Here is a 22740-nt window from a genome sequence, read left to right as displayed (position 1 = left end):
CCAGGGTCCCAGTAAGGGGTGTAGCAGTCCTTTGTGTGACAGCAGGCCCTCCACCCTCCCAGCCCAGGAAGACCCATTCAAAATGCAGATGTATGCAAGTGAGGCTGAGTACCCTGTGTTTGGGGTGTGTCTGAGTGAATGCACAAGGAGCTGTCAACTAAACCTAGCCAGACGTGGATTGTAAGGCATAGAAAGATTTAAGTGCAAAGAAATGCTCACTTTCTAAAAGTGGCATTTATAGAATAGTAATATTAAATCCAACTTCACCAGTCAGCAGGATTTTGTATTACCATTCTGGCCATACTAAATATGGCCTTCCTACTCCTTTCAGATCAGCAGCTACCACTTCAACAATGTATGAGGGCAGCCCCAATGTTAGCCTATGACGGGAGCAGGCCTCACAGTAGTGTAAAAACGAATTTAGGAGTTTTACACTACCAGGACATATAAACTGCACAGTTACATGTCCTGCCTTTTACCCACACAGCACCCTGCTGTAGGGGTTACCTAGGGCACACATTAGGAGTGACTTATATGTAGAAAAAGGTGAGTTTTAGGCTTGGCAAGTACTTTTAAATGCCAAGTCGAAGTGGCAGTGAAACTGCACACAAAAGCCTTGCAATGGCAGGCCTGAGACAAGGTTAAGGGGCTACTTAAGTGGGTGGCACAACCAGTGCTGCAGGCCCACTAGTAGCATTTAATCTACAGGCCCTAGGCACATATAGTGCACTCTACGAGGGTCTTACAAGTAAATCAAATAGCCAATCATGGATAAACCAATTAACAGTACAATTTACACAGAGAGCATATGCACTTTAGCACTGGTTAGCAGTGGTAAAGTGCCCAGAGTTCAAAAGCCAACAACAACAGGTCAGAAAAAAATAGGAGGAAGGAGGCAAACATTTTGGGTATGACCCTGTAAAAAGGCCAGGTCCAACAATTACCAATTCAAAGTATTAGCATTTGAAGTCACAACCGCTCCCTGAGTATTCACAAAATGTCTTGTGGTAGTCGCAGCACATCTCAGAAGACAACAAATTCATCTGTTTCCTTATTTCGACGATTGGCTCATCAAAGCCAATTCATTCACACAGTGTCAAAGCCACACACAAATCACATTTCGTCACCTACACTCTCTGGGGTTAACCATAAATTACCTCAAGTGTTCTCTGCACCCTCTCCATATACAGCCCTATCTAGCAGCTACACTCAACACATAAGTAGGACCAGCGTTTCCCAGCTCAGCCTGAGTTCAGGCTTTTCAAACAATGATTGCTACATTAACAGAGAACCAAGAATACGCAGTAATAACTGCTAGGGATGATGGCATCTTGTATTGCCATCGTACCTCATGCCAGACTTCATATGCGCCCTCTTAAACAATTTGTTTCTTGTCGGTGGTCTCGGGCACAGTGTTGTTGGACCGCCATACTTATCACTTTCTGAATTGGTGGAACATCACAAACCTTATGAAAGGGTGGCCCTTTTTTGACCCTGTACCTCCGATCAGTTTCACAACAGACACCTCAAACAACAGTTGGGGGGCTCATCTCCTCAACCTCACAGTTCAGGGGTTATGGGAAACACTCAATGGTCTTTCCGCATCAATTACCTGGAACTGCAAGCAGTATTCCTAGCAATGAAAGCGTTCCTTCCACAATTGGAACCCAAGGTAGTGTTGGTACGTACAGACATGCCATGTACTATCTTCAAAAACTGGGGGTAACACAATCTCATCAACTGCCTCATCTTGCACAAACAATATGCAAATGGGAAATTCATCATAGTGGCACAGTATCTCCCAGGGACAGACAATCACTTTGCAGACCTGCTCAGCAGGATACAGCAACATGTTCACAAGTGGGAACTCCACCCACAAGTTCTTCCAAAAGTGGGGAATGCCTCAAATAGACATATTCGCCACATACCAAAACAAAAAATTCCAAAACTTTGCCTCCAGGCACCCACACCCTCAATCCAAAGGGAATGCTCTATGGATGAGTTGGTCAGGGATATTTGCTTATGCTTTTCCCCTTCTCCCACTCATGCCCTTTATGGTCTGGAAGCTCAAACAATCTTCCCTCAACATGATCCTGGTGGCCCCTACATGGGCAAGTCAACCATGGTTCACCACACTTTTAGAACTCTCAGTTGTTTCACATCAAAAGCTTCCCAACAAACCAGACCTTCTGACACAAAGACAGGGTCAAATAAGATATCCGAATCACAGATCCCACAACCTAGCGATATGACTCCTGAGGTCATAGAATTTGGTTATTTACAATTAACACAGAAATGTATGGATATTCTTGAACAAACATGCAAACCCACAACTAGACAATGTTATGCAGCAAAATGGAAATTTTTGTTTGCTATTGTTAAACACAAAACATTGAACCCCTCAAGCCAACACTACAGGACATTGTATGTTATTTGCTACATTTACAAAAACCAAATCTATTAATTTACGTTTAGCAGCCATAGCTGCATATCTTCAAAACAGACAGTATATTTCTTTACTTAGAATTCCAGTTATCATTGAACTCCTCCAAGTTCTCCACCAAGAACTCCTCAAAATATGACTCCCATTTGATATGTGCTCTCTTTTTATCAATTTCCCCAGATCTGAGCACTCACCAAATTTCCCTTTGTAAAGAAACTCACAGCTTCTTTCACATCCCAACTTAAATGAGAACTGACATTTCTATCTCCAACAACGTCATGATACAAGCTTTGCAAGACAACCTGCAACTCCTTAACTTTCCCCTCAAAATGCTTCTTGAAACCAAAAAAAAATCTAGCAGTAGTGAACATAACTTTCGCAAACTCCCCTCACTGTCATAGACTTGCTGTTTAAATTCTTCATGCACACAGTACCTAATAGTCCTCATTTATTGAGTTCTTTCTCTCTATCCCACTGCCCTTCCATATTGGAAACTCATCAACTGAAATCCTCAGGCTCCCACAAAAAGGTTTCCTTTCATACTTCACCTCCCATTCTCTCCCTTTAATATGGGTGCACCCTCACTTCTTGTTGGGATTCTTCTTGAAAAAACAGTAAGCATCCCCTGATCTTCATGTGTATCTCTTTGACTCCACTACAGGACTTCTCACATTAGCACACACACACACACGCTAGCACCCACTACTCTGATCACATACCTCATCTTAGAAAACCAATTAAAATCCATTGACGCTCACTTGAACCTCACATTGACCACCCCTCACACACAACATATACTACTCATTCCAATCTCAATTCCCTTGGATCTCTTACAACCCTCATCCCCCATCAAAGACACACTCAATTCTCCTATAAACGTACATACTGTGCCTCCCACAAACTTGATGCACACTAACTCTCTCAGCAATGTCTCAAATGCCCCACTCCTCATAGACTACTCTTCTCATCTGATTATGGGAAATATCCACCAACATTTGGAACACCATTAATTCTAAAAAGAACATCCTCACACCAATAATAGAACCTCTATATATAAACTCTCAGTTGTTTCACATCAAAAGCTTCCCAACAAACCAGACCTTCTGACACAAAGACAGGGTCAAATAAGATATCCGAATCACAGATCCCACAACCTAGCGATATGACTCCTGAGGTCATAGAATTTGGTTATTTACAATTAACACAGAAACGTATGGATATTCTTGAACAAACATGCAAACCCACAACTAGACAATGTTATGCAGCAAAATGGAAATTTTTGTTTGCTATTGTTAAACACAAAACATTGAACCCCTCAAGCCAACACTACAGGACATTGTATGTTATTTGCTACATTTACAAAAAACAAATCTATTAATTTACGTTTAGCAGCCATAGCTGCATATCTTCAAAACAGACAGTATATTTCTTTACTTAGAATTCCAGTTATCATTGAACTCCTCCAAGTTCTCCACCAAGAACTCCTCAAAATATGACTCCCATTTGATATGTGCTCTCTTTTTATCAATTTCCCCAGATCTGAGCACTCACCAAATTTCCCTTTGTAAAGAAACTCACAGCTTCTTTCACATCCCAACTTAAATGAGAACTGACATTTCTATCTCCAACAACGTCATGATACAAGCTTTGCAAGACAACCTGCAACTCCTTAACTTTCCCCTCAAAATGCTTCTTGAAACCAACAAAAATTTAGCAGTAGTGAACATAACTTTCGCAAACTCCCCTCACTGTCATAGACTTGCTGTTTAAATTCTTCATGCACACAGTACCTAATAGTCCTCATTTATTGAGTTCTTTCTCTCTATCCCACTGCCCTTCCATATTGGAAACTCATCAACTGAAATCCTCAGACTCCCACAAAAAGGTTTCCTTTCATACTTCACCTCCCATTCTCTCCCTTTAATATGGGTGCACCCTCACGTCTTGTTGGGATTCTTCTTGAAAAACAAGTAAGCATCCCCTTATCTTCATGTGTATCTCTTTGACTCCACTACAGGACTTCTCACATTAGCACACACACACACATGCTAGCACCCACTACTCTGATCACATACCTCATCTTAGAAAACCAATTAAAATCCATTGACGCTCACTTGAACCTCACATTGACCACCCCTCACACACAACATATACTACTCATTCCAATCTCAATTCCCTTGGATCTCTTACAACCCTCATCCCCCATCAAAGACACACTCAATTCTCCTATAAACGTACATACTGTGCCTCCCACAAACTTGATGCACACTAACTCTCTCAGCAATGTCCCAAATGCCCCACTCCTCATAGACTACTCTTCTCATCTGATTATGGGAAATATCCACCAACATTTGGAACACCATTAATTCTAAAAAGAACATCCTCACACCAATAATAGAACCTCTATATAGGAAACTAAAGATCATACTCTCTGAACTCGGCAATGTTACCAACAAGCTCAATAATAACTTGCCAGACAGACAATCAAGACTCTGCTCAGAAGAAACCATAATGAAAATTCTCTGCTGTAACAAGGAATCACATGAAGGAGAACTTTCTGTTCTCTATCCACAAGTGACAGTGAAGAACCACTTTCTCACTATAGCCAAAAGAAAGTTAAAACACTAATTGAAACCCACTAAGGAGCCCCAGAGCCCACCGTCAAGTACAGAATGAGAAAACAGCCCGCCCTCACAAAAAGAATAAGACACAACAATTTATGAGTAATTAAATAACCAACATTCCCAACCATCTCCTGCACCACCCTTTACTGAACTGCCTCCTACACAACTGTAGATTAATGGTAAAACACGCCCTCGAAATTGCAGATTTAATCATGGACGGCAACATAGACGTAATTCTCCTTACTAAAACCTAGAATATGGAAATCTCTTAACTAATCTCAGCTCTTTTAGTCCCAAAATCTGTCTAGACAGATCAAATAGAACTATAGAGTGGTAATGGCCATCATCAAAGACTCTTTGAAGTGCAAAATTAGCACAAAGAGAACTCTCATTAGAGTTAAGAACATTAGACCCCCAGTCTGATTGTGATGAGCTGCCTCTGCCACTAAAGACACAACAACTCAATCTTTGCAGAAGAGGTATTAGAACTCTTCACTGACAATTAGATCAATTACAGCAATAACATCCTTCCCAGGTACTTTAATTGGCATAAGGGTGACCTTAAGGACCCCACTATGTCTCCCTTATCTATTTAACTTGATATTAATCATCTCAAACACTTTCGCTTAGCACCACTCACATCAAGGGAGCCATATTGGACCTCATAGCAAAAATCCTCCATCCTGCTAGTTGACTTGTCAGCTCACTCACTCATCCCTTTCTCAGCTAACTTGTCAAGAACCATTCCCAATGGTGAAACCAGAAGGCCAAAAATATGGATGAAATGATTAGAAACCTAGAGAAACAATGGATTGCAATGGCATTTTTGCATGAATTTCAAGGCACACCACTTTGGATTTTAAGGGTCTGATAAATCACTATGCTGAATCGATGACAGTGATCGCAGATGCCCTGACACCTTAAATTCCGAAAATGAAAAAAAATCAAAGCTTCGGTCACATGTTTCTTAAAGAATTGGAATGATGAAAGGAGAACCTTTTGAAACACCAAAAGAAGATTCTTGAAAAACGTATCAATAAGCACTGTTCACACCAGGGTCTGCAAGAAGAACCTACAAACAAAAAATCTTTGAAGCAAGAACACAGTTAATCAAAAAAGCATTAGACCAAGCTATGAATCAACCAGAAAAACTATTCAGAGTTGTTCACGGAGCAGCACCTGCGGCACATCCACCTATCTTTCAAAGAATCACCCCTTTGAGGGGGGCGAAGATAATAAAGAAATACTGAAAGACGTCTCATTGAAACTCCTAAGATGAGGGAGTCAAAAACGAGCAAACAATTATTTTCAGAGCTTGCCTCTGGACTCTGAAATTGTATTCACCTGGGGAACAGAACAATTGCCACCAGCATTTCAATAAAAATAAAACTGAAAATAATTTCTTTTCGAAACCCATTTCCTACTCTGAACCCCCCCCCCCACCCATTTTGGAAAGGGTAGCGATTCCTTAGACTCCCCCAGCCCCACATCAACATCAGACCCTATGTCAACTTTGAACTGAATCGTCCAACCCCTATTCCTCCCACTGAGGCAGGCGCTCCCTAGCTCACTCCACGCCAAGCCTCATCTTATCTACATTTGTATCCAGTTGTTCCCTGTAAATTGATTGTGCGCCATGGAACGACCTCCTACACATCAAAACCACCTCCTCAATCCTTGAATTCATGAAGGCGTGGCTCTTTATCTACCCCTCCGACACAGCCAGCGCAGCTCCCCTTATCAGAGCCAGGATACTCTCACGGAAGAGTTGTGCCCTCTACAACTACCCACAACATGGCATCCTGGTACTCATTGCCCCCTTACCATCCTACTAGGATGATCTAGCTTTTCACATTGTTTTCACATTAAGAGATTCTGTATCTGTGGTCTTCTGTCTGCAATGTACCTTTGTATTTTTTTTATTTCTTTGATGTCCACCATCTTCCAAAAGAGCTCTGATACCCCTGGATGTGTTTCCCATATTAGAAAACCGATAATAAATAAAGACTTGTAGGGCTTCTGTGGCCTTTGTGGTTATTTTATACACGGAGTGTGTGTTAAGTTTTTTATGGCGTGTGTGATCAGTGATATTCCTGACAGGGTTAAAAAAAAACTCTTGGCATCTCGCATTTGCGAAGCAGATACGGGAAGGTGTTAGAAACAGAACACGTGCGACAGGGCATGCGTTCGAGATCCTAGATTGCCTGGCTGGTTTATGAGTGCGAAATGAATGTACTGAGTAACTTTTTCTGCAGACATGTCACGTTTTCGTATTGAGTCTAATATCAATGTCATCATATTTTGTGATATATATATGTTATATATATATATATATATTACATAAATAAATATATATATTTGGCCCAGTTGGCCGGTTTGTATGCAGCACTTTGCATTTTTGAAATCAAAACAAAGTGAGTTTTTTTTTTCTTTTTCAAAACAAAGTTTATACCGGCTTTTGCTCCGAACGAATAGATTGTTGATCATATATATATATATAACCCTTGATTTAATTACATACTGTTCCTAGTTTGGATATCAATTTTTAAAGGGCATTGTTCCTTGTTTCGCTAATCAGGTATTCCCTTGCTCGACTGCAACCTATTAACTTGAACGAAGCGAATCAGGGAGAGTGGAGGAAACCCAACACATTGATGAAATTAGCGCATTGACATTTTAAACCGGAAAATGCAGAGATCAGGGCCATAGAACGAAAATGTGAAAAGCAGTTCGCGATTCACAAGAGTGCGCCAGTCTCTGTATGATCAGTTTAGCACAGTCAGATTCCCCAGGTAAAGTTACACACTACTTAAATACTGTATTAAACTAGCCACAGTTTGTGCTGCCTGGAGCCTGCTATGTGCTCTGCATATAACTTCGAGAACATGTTGCTTCTGAACTCCTATGGAAGTGTATTACTGCTTTCAGTATTAATCAATTCTAAACACTCTCTCTGCAAAACATTCTCATTAGATTCTGTGTTCTGCTGTTTCATTATTTTTAATGTCTTATGCAATGACAACTTTAATATGTCTTGTGTTAGTAGCATCATTGCACTCATATGTCTACGCATTTTCATCTTGTTTGTTCTAATGATAAAAAAATTGAGCAGAAAATATGAACTAGTGATAAATATTTCCATGTTTAACATTCCGAGCACGATATGGCATGCATATCCGTTTATCGTGAGCTTTATGTATAGATGTCTATGATGCTAATGTGTGCTAGAAGCCTGAAAAATCTGCCTTTTAGGTACATGACTGAATACCAAAGCTTGCAGATGGTTCATTCATTCATTAATTCAAGCTCTCTTTAACATGCCCACTCCAGCTCTGGCAGGAAAACCGACCTGACTACTTGAATATCCAGCTGTACCTGAGTCAAGCAGATGGAATGCAGGTAGGAGTACAACCACCATTGATAAATTCAGTGTCTTGGGAACCTCCTGTATGTAATGGAGGCAGATGACGGCTAAAGAGATGCTTGCGAGGAAAAGCGGCCCGCACCCCTCCTGTGGCACGGTTTGAGCTGTTACTTGCACAGGTGGATTAGCCTCGTGCAGACAGGCCTAAAACACACTAAGGGCCAGATATAGGTAGATTCCAATTTGCGACTTGCAAATTGCAAGTTGCAAATTGGAATGTAGGATGGTGTCCCTGACACCATCTGCGACTCGCAAGGGGGTCGCAAAGGCCCACCTCATTAATAGTAATGAGGTGGGTCGCAATTTGCGACCCCCTTGCGAGTGGCGGCATTCACATGGATGGTGGCCTGCTGCGGACAGCAGACCACCATGTCTGTGGCTGCTTTTTAATAAAGCAGGGTTTTTTTTTTTTTTTTGTAATGCAGCCCGTTTTCCTTAAAGGAAAACGAGATGCATTACAAAAATGAAAAATGAAACGTTTTGGTTGAAATTTTTCAATTTTTCAATTTTTCAGAGCAGGACCACTGCCTACTCTGAAAAAAAAATTGCAGTTCCATTCACAAAGGGGAAGGGGTCCCCTGGGGACCCCTTCCCTTTTGCAAATGGGTTACCACCAATTTCAAATGGGTGCAAACTGCGATTGCTTTGCGACCGCGTTCACGGTCACAAAGCAGTCTGGTATTGCACTGCGACTCGCAATTAGGAAGGGGACTCTCCTTCCTAATTGCGACTCGCAAACCCGTTTTGCGATTCGGTAACCAGGTTACCGAATCGCAAAACTTTTTAGGTGCATTGCAAAGTTCAGTTTGCATGTCGCAAACAGCGAAATTCGCTGTCTGCGACATGCAAACTGTTTCCTACATCTGGCCCAAAGAGCGTTAGAGTCTGCTGCGTTTCTCAAATTACAGCCACCCGTGGTTGACTCGACTCCACTGTAAGGAAAGGCAGAACCACTTGGGCGCTCTTTTACCATAGCGATAGGGCTATCTCAGAGGGGATTTGTTGTAATCTAACGCCTTTTTGTGACTATTTGCGGAGGTGCAGCTAGCTACAACTGGCTCTGAATATAAGAATGGAACATTCAAAGGTTTCCGGATTAACGGTCTTTAACCGGGACATCTGACTGGCACGCACATGCATGGCAACAAAAAGCCACCAATCAGAAACAGCCAAATAGCGGTGAATGATATGGTGTGGGTAGAAATGTACAGGAAATGTCGGTAAAAGTAAAAAAAACATATACTGCGCAACATCTAAATGCTAATGGAGTTAAAAAATGTATATCTAAGGCATTGGGAAATAAATTGCGCCTTGTTTATTGATCTGCTGGTAGGAATCACTGCGCAGCATAGTTTTAATCCACCAGAGATTTCAAGATATGATTTATGTTTTTTCCACGAAGAGGTTATCGTTTAAATGTGATTAACTGGAGGTAATTTTCAAAAGTCTCCTGCCACTGAAATACGCAGTTTTTATTGTCATTTGTTTTTAAGTGCAAGCCTCACTGACGTCAGTTCACCAGCGGAAGTGACATCATACACTGTTTGACCTTCAGTTTCATTCACACACACACACACACGCTTACAAATACACACATTCACACTTACACACACACACACACACTCTCTCTCACGCACACACTCGCCTTCAAGCACACACACAACACGAATTTAAAAGCAATTGTTACTTACCTTAGCTGCCAGTGAGGGCCATAGTCCAGCTAATTGTATTTGTATTACACTAAAAGAGAATAATTAAACATTTTCTTAACTTTTAGTGTTGTAAAAAAAATGAGAGAAAACAACGAGAAAGGAGCCTCCCCCGACGTCCCTAAGGACGCACTGCCATTGTGCTCCTGGCCCTGATTTTGCCACCTCTGAAAGTAGGGGTCCCAAAGACAGTGCCAGGGGTCGCAGCTGCGACCCCTGGCAACCCCTAAATGATGTTCATGCTTGCTGGTCTATAGAACTGCAGAATACCAATCACGTACTTACATTTTATATTGTTTTTTCTTATGGTTTTATGTACACGCCGCTCTAAAACAGCGATCAAACGTGTGTTTGATCATTGCTTGTTATACCAGCATTTAATTGGTTACTAAGTCTTACATTTCTCTGATGAATTACTTCATTAGTGATAATGAATATTGCATTAGATCCTCCTTAATATGAAAATAAAACCCTATTAGACCATCCGGTGGGCATCTTTATATCTCTTTTGTCTAGTTCTTCTATTTGACTGTTTCTTTGTTTTTTTATGTAGAAGTGGATTAAATGTGAACACTTCTGAGGCAACTATTTAGAAATGTTACCAGGAGTACAAAAACCCATATTGCTTGGAGAACCCTGGAATATGGAAACATTTTAATGGTTCCCCGTGGAATATGGATTTCATCAACCTATTGGCAGCCCCCAAAACACTCTGCATTGCTTTATCATTGCCATTGCTACTTAGGTTGTGTGGCATGGTGGATTAAATTATGTAGCAAGATTATCTAATTTATGTGGCAAAAAGATAAATAATGCGGCACCTTATCTGGCAGAATTATTTTTAAGTTATGCTAAATATGTGGCAATTGAGTGGTGTATGTCATTAATCCATAGTTATGTGGTAAACACAACAGCTACAGGATCACATAAACCCTCTGGGTTTAAGTGAAGTTATGATTTTCTTTTGTAATAGGACCTTAACAAATGCTTTAAAAACCCAGACATTAACAGAAAAAACACAATTAAAGTGCAGTTATCTTACAAATCAAAATCTAAAAGTCACTGAAAATCACCAGTTATAGTTAGATAACCTAATTATACCTAGCATCCTTTGAGGTACTACTTAGGACCTTACATATAACTCATAACCTGTTAGCAACCAAATGGAAAGTGCTGCATGTACACCTTCTGCAGGTTGTTTGACACAATCAACACAATTTTAGGAACGCTTTGAAAACTTGGCTATTTCCTTCTTTTAAAAAATCTTAACATCTTAACTTGATGCTCTAGTGAGGGCTATTTGGATCACTTGATAGGTCTTAGGAGCAAGATATCTCCTAGGGTAAATGCTGTTCTACATACATACCTAACCCATGTTAAATGATGTCACTGATGACTGAAAACAAAGGACCCTTTTGAGTGACCACCCAAATATTTGGCTGAATTTTATTGCATGTGTTTAAGCTCTGTACAGTTAGGGCACTGCTGTCCATTGTTTGTGCCATGACCCCTAAAATATGCAGAAATTCATTCATGCCTGATTAAAGTATTTACCTGTCCTATAAGGCTACAGTGTATGGTGTAGAAACTGCACCCATGGCACGGAAAGATAGATGTCACTTGTGAACTACAGCACTCACTGTGCCATAAACTAATGTGACAAGTTAAGCATGGATTCACACTTACCTTTGTAGCCTGACTGCTGCAGTGTAACCTCGCTGTGTGACCTGGTAAAATAACCTAACTTCCTTTTAAATATTAATAAGTCATCCCTATCTATTGTAGCGAACAAGATAGGGTGCATGGTATTTAAAAGTGGGGCATGTAGAAAATGAATGTTAACAAGGCCCAAACAGCTGTTTTCTTTTTTTATTTTGAAAAGATTTTATTGAATCGTATGATATACAGAGAGATAATACAAAGAAGAGCACTGAAAAGCTACATATTGAAATTGGAAAACGTTAATTATTTGTTAGAAATACCAAGAAATTTAAACATTGCTATGGGCTACAATAAATACAAATGAGAAAATAAACTTCAATGTATATAATGACTAGAGAAGAGCTACTTAGGTAATATTTCAAATCTCTTAACTAGAGTGAGTTATACCACCAATGATGAAAACTATTTATAAATACAATGTTATATAATCATCAATTGTTTCTAAAATAAGTGATATTTAGATAAATTAGGAATAACACCCAAAAGAGTTAAACTTGCTCCACACCTAATAAAAATTATTAATGACCACCAAGGGGGGATTGATAGTGCTGAAGCATTTTTCCAGTTAGTAGTAATTATTTTAAGGCAGCAGATATAAGAAAGTATAGTCATTTGTGATTGAGATCAGACATTTTCATTGAAAGTGAGATAGGTTTACAAATCAATATATCATAAGAAGGATTAGCTGAAATTTTACATACCTTTGTAATAATATCCTATACTTCTTTCCAAAATTTATAGACGATATTGCATTCATATAACATATGTCTAAGAAAGCCTGAATTCATATTGCTAAGCTATCAATTTGGAGAATTTAAAAGCTCTGCATTGAACAACCTTTAAGGAGTCCATAAACAAATTGTATAAATTAGTTGGTTTGGTACAAAGTAACAGGAAGCCAGCCAGAAATATTACTCAACCAAATTTTCTTCCATACATCCTGAGACTGAGAGGTGTTTAGCTCTTTATTTCAAAATGTCGAAAAAGAGATAATATTATCACCTTCAAAATTGTCAAATTTTTATAAAATTTTGAACAGCTTGTAGAGATGCAGCTATTGTTTGAATATAAATTTGTAGATCTGAGGAGTCACTTTGCGGTAGATTATTAGGGAATGAATCAAGGATAGGATTATGCAAAAGTTAATATTTGGAACTTTCAGAAGGAGGTAAATGGATTTTTTGTTGCCATTACTCAAAAGATAAAAAAGTGTTATGATGATAAATATGTTATAAGTAAATAAGACCAGCCATCATCCAAGATTGCCAAAGCGTTGCTATTCAAACAAGTTTGATTAATAGGTTTTACCATAGTGACATATTTGAAGTAAGTGACACTAGGGATTGAAAAAACGAATCTAAGTCTTGCATAATTAGTTTAGCAGATTTAAGAATAGCCGATGATTTAAGGAAAAAGTTAGATATATTTAGCAGTGCTAGTAAAGGAAAGGGTGGTACCAGTCTTTGTTCTATACAAAGTCACGAAGGTGATTTATCAGAATCTATATGAGTGAACCAGAAAGAGCTTTGTTTTAAAATGAATGCTTTGTGATATTTAAGGAAATCAGGCAAACCAAAACCACCATTAATCGTAGTGACTTTAAATTTTTTATAACTGATACAAGGAGTTTTGTTATTACAAATAAATTAGATATGAGTTTATCTACAGTTTTATAGAACTTAAGAGGAAGTTGAGCGGGAATTATAAAAAGAAGATACTATATTTTAGGAGCAATGACCATTTTTATGTAATCAATTCTCCCCCACCAAGATAAATGTAAAGAGGACCATAAAAGAAATGTATCTTTAATATGTTTAATAATGTCATCATAATTCAACTTAAGTGGTTGTTGAAAAGAGTGAGAAAATAGAATACCTAGATATTTAAGTTTTGTGTTTTGTCGTATAATATCTTTGTTAGGAAGCATATCTGGGGTACAGTGGACATTTATAGGAAGAATTCCTGTTTATTAGTGTTTAAACTGTAGTCTGACACCTGAGAGTAATTTTGAATTCGATTTAACAGAGGAGGATTAGAAGATTTGGGCTTACAAATATAGACCAACACATCATCAGCATATGCTGAGGTTTTAATAGCAAGATCTTTGATACAAAACCCTTCAGTTTCAATAGTATTCGTGATAACAGTGAGTAGGGGTTCAATGGCCAGAAGAAAAAGAAATGGGGATAAGGGACATTCTTGTCTGATGCCTCTATTATGGTTAAAATTTATCGAACTGTTGCCAATAATACATTTCTGGCAGAAGGACCTAAATATAATGCTGATACCATGCAAATAAATGAACTGGCAAAATTAAATACCAAAAAGGTACAAAATAAATAAAGCTAAAGGGCCTTTTTCAGCATCAAGTGCCAGGACTCAGGATGGAAGAGAAAAGAACAGACTAGCTTCGATCATATCGAATAATAATTTAGTGTTGTTCACAGAGTGTCTAAACTTCATAAATCTGGATTGATCAACATGAAGAACATTATCCAAAATATAGGATACTCTGGTTGCTAAAATATTGGCATAAAATTTACAACCTTGATTGAATAAAGACATAGGACGATAGTTTGATACTTTAGTAAGATCCTTATTGGGTTTTGGGAGAACGATAATGCTTCAGTGAAAGATCCAGAGGTAGGTCCAGTAATACTAAAGTGAGGAAATATTATACGTAGATGTGGTAGAAACAGGGGAGAACATTCCTTATTAAATTCAGCTGGGATACCATCTGGTCCAGAGGATTTATGTGATTTAAGGGATTTAATAACTGACTTAGTCTCTTCAAGAGAGATCATTAAATCTAGTTTATCTCTAATTGATGAAGAAATTTTAGGTAAACCACAAAATTCTAAAAATGTATCAATGCTAAAGGTATTTGTGGAAGTAGTATTGCTATATAAAATTGAGTAATAATCCAAAAAAAGATTAACAATGTCTTTGTGTGTTACAGCAATGTTCCCATTAGAACCATGAATTATATTCATTTGATTTTTATCATGTTTTATACCAAGGTAATTTGCTAAAAGCCTTTGCAATCTGTTAGCACAGAAACAAAATGGAGCTTTGTTATTAGAAATTTGAATACCAGCCCTTTTACTTAAGAGGGAGTTTAATTAATTATGTACTTTTTGTAACTGTAATTTATAAGATATATCATTGGAAGAGATAAAAAAGATGTTCATACTCAGCAATTTCCTTGTCTAATTCTTTATGTTTAGAATTGAATAACTTATTTTCATGAGCCATACTAGATATGGTTGCACTTCTGGTGTAAGGTTTGAATGTGTCCCAATGATTTATAACTGAGATAGAACCTTCTTGATTAAAAGTACACTAGTCAGGTATAGCAGATAAACATTTTGATTTATCATTGTCATTTAAGGCAATATCCACATTCATACACCATCTAAGTTGAGACTATTTAGTGGAGTCAAGTTGCAAAACAAAGGAAATGAGCGCATGATCAAAAATATCAATAATATGAATAATAGGGTCAAAGGCTGAATTAATTATTTGACGGGATAATAAATAATTAACTTGAGAGTAGGAAAGATGAGTATTCTAAAAAAAGGTAAAGTTTTTTTCTGTAGGGTTATATAGGCACCAGATATCTACTAGTTTAGTAAGTTTAAAAATGATTTGAGAATAAAAAAAAGCTGTAGGAGGATGATATTTAGTTAAAGATGTTCTGTCTAACAGGGGATCACATATTAGATTAAAATTTCCTCCACTATTAAGTGGAGCATTACCTAAATTGAGTACTTCTGATGTGAAGAGGGACCAAAATTGGGCTCATCTTTTGTTGGACCATAAACATTAATTAAATGTAAAACAGTATTTTCAATTTAAATTTTGACTATAAGATAACGACCATCAGCATAAAAATATGTATTTAGTAGTTCGAGATGAAGTTTTTCAGCAAACAGGTTAGCATGTCCATTTTTTTTGTAAACCGCAGAGGAAGAAATAACATTACCCACCAATTTCTTAATAATATATGTTAAAATGGTATCATTTATAGGTCTCTTGGAGTAGACAAATATCTGCTTTATGTCTAACTTGATAATCTAGAAAATCACATGTTTTACAGGGTGCCTTAAACCTTTAACATTAAAAGAAGCAATTGTAATTCTATCAACGTTAGCCATATTGATAAAAGAAAGATAATGACATTCAACGGTCATAAAAAGTAGCTCTAAATGAATGAAACAAAGCGAAGAATGAAAGACACTGACATATAAAAGAAGATAAAAATACATAAGTAAGGTTTCAGCATCACACATGCATATGTAAGATGACTTGTAGGAGCAATGCACCAATAAAGAAATTCGTAAAGTAGGCTAGCTATTTGAAAAAAATTGACAAAAAGTTTCAAGTATCAGTCATATTCAAATCCATGGAGAGCGAAGAATGCTGATCCGAAAAGGCACAAAGATCATGGGGACATTGAAGTGACTTGGAAAAACTGCCTTTCTCAATTCTCATTGTAGATGTATCAAAATGCCATGTTTAAAAAGCAGAGCCTACTAGTTATAGTCTAAGCGCTGTAAACTGTTTGCAGATATTAACTGTTTCCTTGGTGAGATCTTGATGGATGAAAATTTTGTTTCCATTTACCATGAAAGATGAGACCTCTCTTGCCACCTTTTGTATCATTACTAAATGATGATGACAAAGTACTTCAAAAATTACCTGACAAGGTTTGGTATGACCTGGATTACGATGTGATAGAATTCTGTGCACTTTATCAATTTAAACTTTTTCCTGGAACTTCAAATGCAGAAGACTAGGTATTTTCCAGATAATGCCTGCCGTCATTGCTTTCTACATCCTCTGGCAAATTAAAATGCCTAAATTATATTTCAGATTGCGATTTCCAAATCAAGTAAGAGATCAGACATCGGTATAACTTTTTTCTGTGATAGGCATAATACTGTCAATTGTGGTTCTGTTATCTTGAATTTTTATTGTAGTGTCAGAGACTTTCATAGAGAGACTTGCCATATCTTTTTGAATATCTTTGATTTCTATTGCAATATGTTTTGTATTACAACAAACCGCTTGTAATTCCTTCAATAATGTGGATAAAGAAGGTTCATTAGTATCCCCAATTTTTTAATTCACTGGTGGAGGAGAAGTGGTTTGTTTGCTTTTGTTGTTCTACACATTTTTTCCTCCCATATTAATAAAATATTGCAGGAATTCCAAGGAAACAGAAAAATAAAAGGTAAAAGACTAAAAGGTAAAAAGAAATTCACCAGAAAAAGCCACCCCCTTTCCTTACTGTAGTTCTGCCTCCCTGACTGGTACTTTGGTAGAGAAGGACCCTGGAGACCAGTGAGGATGCACAGGAGAGTCCACAGGAATAAAAAACAGCCTCAAGTTATCAGCAAAACACTCTCCACGATTTGTTGACTTCACATCATCATATGGGTTAAAATGACCAAGTCATGCTAGCATTTATTTACTGAAAATATTGTTGAAAATGTGGGCATCGGGGACAGCTAATGGGAGGCAGCCATCTTGTAAGTGCGCTTGTGCGACTCCCCGTCCACAAAGCTATATTCACTGTGGCCTAGCTGTCCTAAGTAAAAAAACAGAGTGCAGAGTAAAATATTAATACTGCAAACTCAGGAAAGAACCAGCTAAACTAAATAATCCACTATTGTTAATAGTTATTAAAAATTAAATTCAGTGTTGAAGGTGGATTTTCAAGAAATCTTAAGGAAACATAACCTTTAGAAAGTTTACCATTACCTGCCTAAGTTTTCAGGAGGCTGACTTGCATTTGCTGTCAAGCTACCCACACTCAGTGCTCAGCCTTGAACTAGCTGTGGACAGGGTGTGAAAATAATCCCAGGAGCACAAAATAGGCTGACCTTAATGGGGAGGGATGACTCCTCTTAACTCAGGTGCAGAATATGAATATGAAGTGTGGAAGATGAGCCCTTTTTTTTTACACCCTTGTGTCAAATCCTGCATGACATGGATGAAGCAATTGTAAACAATTTTGCCACATTCAAAGGGAGCAAACAGGATGCCAAGACACTTCTTGCAAACATGATGCTAAGACAATTCTTGCAAACAGGATGCTAGGGCAGTTCTTCGATATTCATATAGTTGCTGAATAACTCTGCTTTTGTCCTACCAGACGCCTGTCTCTGGGTTTCTTGGTAAAGTGCCAGTTTCAAAATAGATTTTAGCATTAGATGTAGGAGGACACTAGCACTACCATAGTTTACCCACCACACACTTACCCCCAACCCTTAGAGCTCAAGTTTAGTGTGGCCAAAAACTTGTGCTATCTTGAAAATGCACTGATACATGCCATTTTGGGTCTGATTGGAGTAAAGTAAACTAGATGTACTGCAAATGTAAATAGGTCAGGGCTTGGGGCCCTTTAATCTACTGGTCAGAGAGGAACTATTAGTGTCTTTGTGTGCCCCACCCACAGGCTGCTAAACCTTACAAAGGTGGAGGCTCATACAGCCTTTTTCAGAACACTGCTGAACTTGTGAAAGGATACCAAGTGGACTGAACCTGCTGCGTTTGGCATCTTTGACCTATGAGAAGGACCTGAGGAGGCTGAACCTCCTTCCACTTGAAATCCAAAGACACAAAGATCTCAAAGTATCATAAGGGTGGTTACATAAACATAAAACATCTCCAGAGGGCATTCCTGTGAATAGCCCTAGCTGACCACTGTCAACTGCACCTGAGCAGTACTTGGCCATTTCCCTCTGCTGACACCCAGAAAATCTCTATGTGCACTTCAAGCCTTGAAAGTAGCCCTGTGGTTGTTTGGGCGCCAAATAGAGCTTAAGAACTTCTTCAAAACATTTTGCTCTAGAGTGGACTGTCTGTGAAAAGTATCTTACTGGAAGTTACGCCATCACAAACATGACGGATATCCCTTCCACTGTATTAAGGTGTCCATAGGATATAACGGAATGGTGGTACGGCACACAGGATATCTGTCACGTTTGTGACTGAGTAATCCCATCCGCCAAAATCTAACTCAGGCCCTAGGGACTTGAAAACTTTTTCAAACTTTCAAAGGGTGCTTTCAGGCCCATCTACTTGGTGTATCAGACATGTACTCCATTGAGGTAGGCTATTGATTCCGGGCTACTGTGACCGTTGACCATCATTGGAGCTTTGCTCTTTTTGGCACTCTTTTAACCTAAATTTCATAAGTTCATAACTCTGGTTTCCCTTATTGAATTTATATCATTTTGTACATTAAATGTTACCCATTTTGTTAATACATTGTAGTGGGATTTGTTATTGTTGTGTTTTTCACTTTTTAACTGTTTTGGTACTTCTTAATGCTTTACACTTTTTTGCTCTGTCTTGAGTGCGGGTTTTAAATATTGAAACCTTTGACTGGACCTAACAAAGTAGTTACTTTAGCAGCCCTCACCCTCCTGGACCTGTCCGCCGTGTTTGACACCATCGGCAGTACATCCTGATCAACAGACTTCACCACATCAGAATTCAAGAAAACTCCCTCGAATGAACTGCCTGTACCTCACCGGCAGACCCCAAAGGATCTGTCTCCCACTGTTTACCTCAGAGCCAAAGAAGATCATTTGTGGAGTCCCCCAAGGATCGTCTCTCAGCCCAACCCTCTTCAACATCTACCCTTGGCAACCCCCTGACTGTCACTGTCAGATCAGATGGACTCAACGTCATCTCCTACGCCAACAACACACATCTGATCCTCTCACTGTCCAAAGATCCCTCCACCACAAAGGCTAACTGTCACAGATGCAGGATGAACATCGCAGACTGGATGAAGAATAACTGTCTCACACTCAACACAGAAAACATGGAAGTCCTCATCTTTGGGAACAACATCTCGCCATGGACTGGCACATGGTGACCCACGGAACTCGGCACACCCCACGCCCCAACAGACCACGCCCACAACCTCGGCATCCTTCTGAATAGCAAGGTATCCATGAAGAAACAAGTTGATGCAATCTCATTTGCCTCCTTCCACACTGGTCGCATGCTCTGCAAGATTTTCAGGTGTCTCCCATCAAACACCATGCAGGCCCTTATCACCAGCAGACTAGACTACGGAAACCCGCCCTACGTAGGAAACATTGCACACCTCATGAAGGGACTCCAGACAGGACAGAACTCAGCAGCAAGACTCATACCCGACCTCCCCAGAAGGACCCACATCACACACCATCTTAAGAAACTACACTGGCTCCCGATTCAGAAGACATGCCAGCTCAAGATGCTGACCCACACCCACAAGGGCCTGCACAATGAAGGACTAGCATACATCAACAAATGTCTGACCTTCCACCAACCGACCAGACACACCTGATCAGCTTCCCTCACCCTCTCACACATTCCACAGATCCATCGAGCCAACAGCAGGGTACGCTTATTCTTGCACCTGGTAGCCAAGGCTAGGAACAACCTCCCCCTGCACTTCAGGAACGCACAGTCACTCCTGCAGTTTACAAGAGAACTAAAGACCTGGATGTTTGAATAATCATACGTCCACACAGCAGAATACAGCTCCAGCACCTCGAGTCCCTCACAGGCATTTTGCCACGCTCTTTAAATGTTTGATCGATTATTACTTGTGCTGGAAGCCATTCCACCTCAACTAATAAACATCTTTCCTTCAAAGACATCTCAAATAACATCATTAAGTCATCACACATACCAGCATCCAAACTTACCAATACTCTGCCATTGGTGCACAGAAGGGTTTTAGCCACAGGATCAAATCCTGTGCCTAAACCTCTATGAACGAGTACCTTAATTTGTGCATGACCTTTCGCTGTGCATAGTGGGGTTTGGTTAAAGAGCCTATCATTTGGCCAGGCCCAAAAGCCAACTAACTAGAGTCAGCCAACCCCGCTGCGCATGGCTTTCAGCTGAGCACAATAGGGGCTTGACCTACAGATAGACTCTGAGCCCAACCCTCTAAAAGGCCCAACTACTACTAAAGATGGTTTTTAGCCAAGTGTAACCCTTACTGCATATGGCTTTTGACTATGTTCAGGGGGTTTAGCCTCTGGCCCTTTTCTATTGCTGGACCATGTGCCGTACCCTACAGAGGTGAGCAATACTCACTGATCACAACCTTCAACTGTGTGCAGTGGTGATTCGTTGCCGAGCCTGGTCTTCAGTCAGGAACTGCATCGAACGTTTATCAGTGGCCAACTCCAGCTGCACACAATCTTCACCCCTACAGAGAGGGTATTAACTCAAAAGCCTGACAAGTTGGCCAGGCCCTGCACTCAATTCTTTGTGAGGAGCCAATTCCACTATGTACGACTATTGGCCATGCGCAGTGTATGATGCCCTTAAGGCTTGGCTCTAAGGTCCTTTGCATTTTTTTGTTTTAATTGTTTACTTTCACAGTGTGTCAACAGCACTTTCATACATGATGTCACTGGTGCTGTAATTAATGATGTTATTTGAGATGTCATAAGTAATATCATCAAGGATGTTGTTTTACAAAGCACAAGCCAACCCTTCTGTGCACAGACCTTAGCCGTTTGCAGCAAAGAATGTAAGCAGTGCCTAATCTTTGTCCAGGCCCTGCAGCTAGCAATGATCTGTGCCTAACCTATAACACACAGCTTATCCTCACAGCCTTCAACCAGGCTAAACAGGGGATGACTGCAGCAGCCAACCCCCACTTTGCACAGCCTTCGGCCAGGGACTGGCTCAGACTAACACGGGTGGTGCTGAACACATTCAGGCTTTGTAGCCAACCAGCACTGCACGTGGCTGAAGGCCATTCACAGCGGGGTTGGCCAAATGCAGTTGTAGTACACCAAATTCTTAAAAACATTTTTTTTCAGGTATTGCCTTTGCTGGATTTGCAGACCCTGAGACCCGTTTAGGATTCACAAATCCAGCTGTGTGAATCCCAAAATAAAAATCAGTTTTTAAAATATTTGTTTTAATGCTGTGGAATTCCATTTAGGGCCTACTATATGGGTCTGAGGTCACAGTACCCCAATTAGCCCCTATTGTTTTTTATTTTTCACAAAATGGAGCTCAGAGTTAGGTAAGAGCAGCCACAACTGATTTTTGTGTGATGGCCAGCTAATCAGAGTGACATGGATTCACAAATCTGCAAAAGAGATTAAGGGGGTCATTCCAACCGTGGCGGTCGGCGGTGAAGCGGCGGTAAGACAGCCAACAGACTGGCGGTCTTTTTTCATGTATTCTGACCATGGCGGTTACCGCCATGGCCAGCCGCCGCTTCACCGTTCCGACTGCCACGGCGACTGCCCGACGGTCGTCACATACCGCGGGGGGTATTCCAACCCACCTGACCCCGGCTTACCGCCATGGATTTCATGCGGTTTGGGACCGCCATGAAATCCATGGCGGTAAGCACTATCAGTGCCAGGGAATCCCTTCCCTGGCACTGATAGGGGTCTCCCCCACCCCCAACCCCCACCCCGACTCCCTCCCCTACCCCCCCCACCACCCCTGCCACCCCCAAAAGGTCGCAGGAACCCCCTTCCCCCACCCCGATCCCCAACATATACACACACATACACGCACGCATTCATGCACATACACACACCCCCCTCATTCATGCACGCATTCATGCACATACACACACCCCCCCGCATTCATACACGCATTCATGCACATACACCCCCCGCATTCATGCACGCATTCATACACATACACACACCCCCCGCATTCATGCACGCATTCATGCACATACACACACACCCCCGCATTCATGCACGCATTCATGCACATACACACACACCCCCGCATTCATGCACATACACACACCCCCCGCAT

General features: G+C 40.0%; 1 protein-coding gene across 2 annotated transcripts in view; it reads left to right on the top strand.

The window, feature by feature from the left end:
* NOX4 (NADPH oxidase 4) overlaps positions 1–22740 on the top strand; it is a 759149-nt gene that overhangs the window by 685952 nt on the left and 50457 nt on the right. For both annotated transcript variants that reach the window (XM_069204008.1, XM_069204009.1), the window contains one exon: positions 8398–8466. In XM_069204008.1, coding sequence (XP_069060109.1) covers positions 8398–8466 — 69 coding nt within the window. The remainder of the gene's footprint in view (positions 1–8397; positions 8467–22740) is intronic.

Source organism: Pleurodeles waltl, chromosome 8, assembly GCF_031143425.1.
Source record: "Pleurodeles waltl isolate 20211129_DDA chromosome 8, aPleWal1.hap1.20221129, whole genome shotgun sequence".
Taxonomy (NCBI): Eukaryota; Metazoa; Chordata; class Amphibia; order Caudata; family Salamandridae; genus Pleurodeles; species Pleurodeles waltl.
Note: the sequence above shows the minus strand (reverse complement) of the source record. Positions and strands in the feature narration are given on the sequence as shown.